This window comes from Cebus imitator, unplaced genomic scaffold (genome assembly GCF_001604975.1).
Source record: "Cebus imitator isolate Cc_AM_T3 unplaced genomic scaffold, Cebus_imitator-1.0 Scaffold609, whole genome shotgun sequence".
NCBI classification, from domain to species: Eukaryota; Metazoa; Chordata; class Mammalia; order Primates; family Cebidae; genus Cebus; species Cebus imitator.
In genome coordinates this window covers 1-2920 of record NW_016107924.1, presented here as the reverse complement: position 1 = coordinate 2920, position 2920 = coordinate 1, and the positions used below count along the sequence as shown (strand labels likewise).

The 2920-nt window shown below is 56.7% G+C and overlaps 2 protein-coding genes across 3 annotated transcripts in view; one reads left to right on the top strand and one right to left on the bottom strand.

Annotated features, from left to right (window-relative positions):
• Nucleotides 1–1335, top strand: part of FERMT3 (fermitin family member 3) — a 21197-nt gene extending 19862 nt beyond the window's left edge. For both annotated transcript variants that reach the window (XM_017516927.2, XM_017516928.2), the window contains 2 exons: nt 491–632; nt 756–1335. In XM_017516927.2, the coding sequence (XP_017372416.1) occupies nt 491–632; nt 756–935 (322 nt within the window). In that variant the 3' untranslated portion in view covers nt 936–1335. The remainder of the gene's footprint in view (nt 1–490; nt 633–755) is intronic.
• TRPT1 (tRNA phosphotransferase 1) lies at nt 1240–2431 on the bottom strand (the record flags this gene model as incomplete). The annotated part of the gene is made up of 5 exons (XM_017516930.2): nt 1240–1411; nt 1540–1650; nt 1724–1780; nt 1982–2156; nt 2243–2431. Coding segments are annotated over 5 exons (624 nt in total), but the record flags the coding sequence as incomplete, so codon positions are not given.
• Nucleotides 2432–2920: the final 489 nt, after the last annotated feature.

Genomic DNA, 2920 nt, shown 5'->3' with positions numbered 1-2920 from the left:
AAAAAAAAAAAAAAACCCTAAAATTAAATGAAGAGTTCAGGCTAGGAGAACAGAACCAGTTCTTGTCCCAGCTCTGCTGTGGATGGTTCAGTCTGGGCCTGGGTTCGCCGGTCCACAGGAGAGGGCTGGGGTGGGTGCCGTTACGGGGAGTGAGCCCTTCTGATTAGTTGTTTCCCAAGACTGCAGAGAAGACAGCGAGACAGCAGCTCTCTTGATGATGAAGATACCAAAAACCAAAAAAAGTTACCATTTAAAGACATGGCCTGTTGGCTACATGCTGCTAAATGCTGTTGTGCGATTCTATCATTTCACCTCCATTTTCCAGATGAGGAACTGGGGGCCCAGGGAACCCAAATGGCTTGCTCAGGGTCACACAGCTGGTGAGCTGCAGTGTGGGAAAGGGCCCGCTCTCCAGCACGGCAGCACCTTGTCTGGGCGGATTGGGCCATCCGGGGGGGCCTTGCTCACACTCTCTCCCGCTGGGGGCCAGGTTCAAGGGCAGCAGGAAAGACGAGATCCTGGGCATCGCCAACAACCGACTGATCCGAATTGACTTGGCCGTGGGTGATGTGGTCAAGACCTGGCGCTTCAGCAACATGCGCCAGTGGAACGTCAACTGGGACATCCGACAGGTAGGCCCAGACCGGGGGCAGGGATGGGGGCAGGTGCCAGGCCAGAGCCGGATCCAGCCAGGGCGGGGCAGGGTGCTCCCTTAGCCCACCCCCCATTCGCCCCTCTATCTGTCCCCTCTTCAGGTGGCCATCGAGTTTGATGAGCACATCAACGTGGCCTTTAGCTGTGTGTCTGCCAGCTGCCGGATTGTGCATGAATACATCGGGGGCTACATTTTCCTGTCGACCCGGGAGCGGGCCCGGGGGGAGGAGCTGGATGAAGACCTCTTCCTGCAGCTCACAGGAGGCCATGAGGCCTTCTAAGGGCCATCTGACTGCCCCTACCCTGCTCACCACCTGTCACAGCCACTCCCAAGCCCACACCCACTGGGACTCACTGCTCCACACCTGCCCCAGGCAGGCACCCAACTGGGCATGTTCACCTGCTGTCACTGGCTTTGTGCAGGCCAGCGACCTGGCTGGGCCAGACACTGCCATCACCCAGGCTAGGGATGGGGGTGGGCGTCCCCGAGCTCATGCAGTGCCCCCTTTCCTTGTCCGAGTGGCTGACGCTGATACCCCTGACCTATCTGCAGTCCCCCAGCACACAAGGAAGACCAGATGTAGCTACGGGATGATGAAGCATGGTTTTGAACTGGAGTTTCTTTCTTGTTACTTTTTAAATTTTCTTTTTTATAAATTAATATTTTATTGTTGGATCCTCCTCCTTCCTCTGGAGATGTGCTTGGGGGCACTCTGACACTCTGTCTCTTCATCACCAGCCAAGGAAAGGGGCTTTCCTGATAGACAAATTGGTTAGAGAAAGGGAGATCTAAGTCAGCCTGGGGTTGGAGGCTAGGAGATAGGTGAGGGCAGAAGGGCACAGGCTTCAGGCACAAGGAATAGGGGCTGGGGCGGTGGCTCTCACGGGTAGGGCGTAGCTGGAGGGCCTCCTTGAAGTACTTGGGAAGCAGGAGGCCATCAGTATTCCCTGGAGTCAGAATCACTCCATTGGCAGAGCGGAAGAAGTGTATTCCATCTGCCAACAGAGCCAAAGATGTGACTCATGCCCTCCGGAAGGCCAGGGCAGCCCCTGCTTTGTCCAGACTCACCTGCCAGGGCCAGGGGTCCATCGATGAACACAGCTATTTCACAGTGTGGCCGCATGCCTGCAGAGACAGCAGGAGCTGGGGCCTGGGCACCCGGGGCGCAGTCAGCAACCTGGGCAGACTGGGGTCCTGGGCTGGGGGATGCGGGGGTGCTGCTCCATGTTGGGCATGGGGTGGCCTCAGATGAGGGTTGTAACCTTTGGAGGGGACCTGGGAGTACAGAGTGGGTGGGAGTAGCTAAGTGGAGGGGAGGGCACTGACCACTGATGACACCGGGGTCTCCAGGCAGTCCTGGGGCCAGGTGGATATGCGTCCTTCCCCGGCAGGACAGGCCCTTAAGTAGGATGGATGGCCAGTGCTTCCAGAATGTACCATGGACTAGCACCTGGGGCAGGGCCTGTGGTGTCTCCAGGGGCATCAGCTCCAACTCAGGTACCTGGTTGAATGGGCAGCAGTGAGACCACCTTGGCAGGCAGGGGTCCCTCCCATCTGGCTCTCCCGCTTGTCAACCCTTACCCTGACCTGCAGGGAGTGGCCCTGGTTGGCCCGGATGAGAGGGCCAGTGCTGGGATCCCCTGGCTGCAGGGCGAACCGCTGCTTCCCATTGGTGTCCACCACGCGCTGCACATCTTCAGCAGAGAAGAGGCGGAACTGGGGCAACTGCAGGAGGGCGCCCAGGGGCACGAAGCCATCTGCAGGCAAGCAGGGTGCTCAGGAGCCAGCCTTGCTCTGGACTGCACCAGGGTTAACGGGGAGCCACAGGTAACCCAAAAATGTCTGGACTTGGGAATCGCATGGGCATCCTCTGTGGGACCTTTGGAAAGTCTCCCCTTTCTGACCGGCGCGGTGGCTCACGCCTGTAATCCCAGCACTTTGGGAGGCCGAGGCAGGTGGATCATGAGGTCAAGAGTTCGAGACCAAAACAAGCAAACAGAAAAACAGAAAAAAAAAGAAATAAAAAAATAAAAATAAATTTAAAAAAAAGTTCAAGACCAGCCTGGCCAACATGGAGAAACCCCATCTCTACTAAAAATAAAAAAATTAGCTGGGCGTGGTAAGCAGCAGTCCCAGCTGCTTGGGAGGCTGAGGCAGGAGAATCTTTTGAACCTGGGAGGTGGAGGTCGCAGTGAGCCGAGATGAGGCCACTGCACTCCAGTCTGGACAACAGAGCAAGTCTCCGTCTCAAAAAAAAAAAAAAAA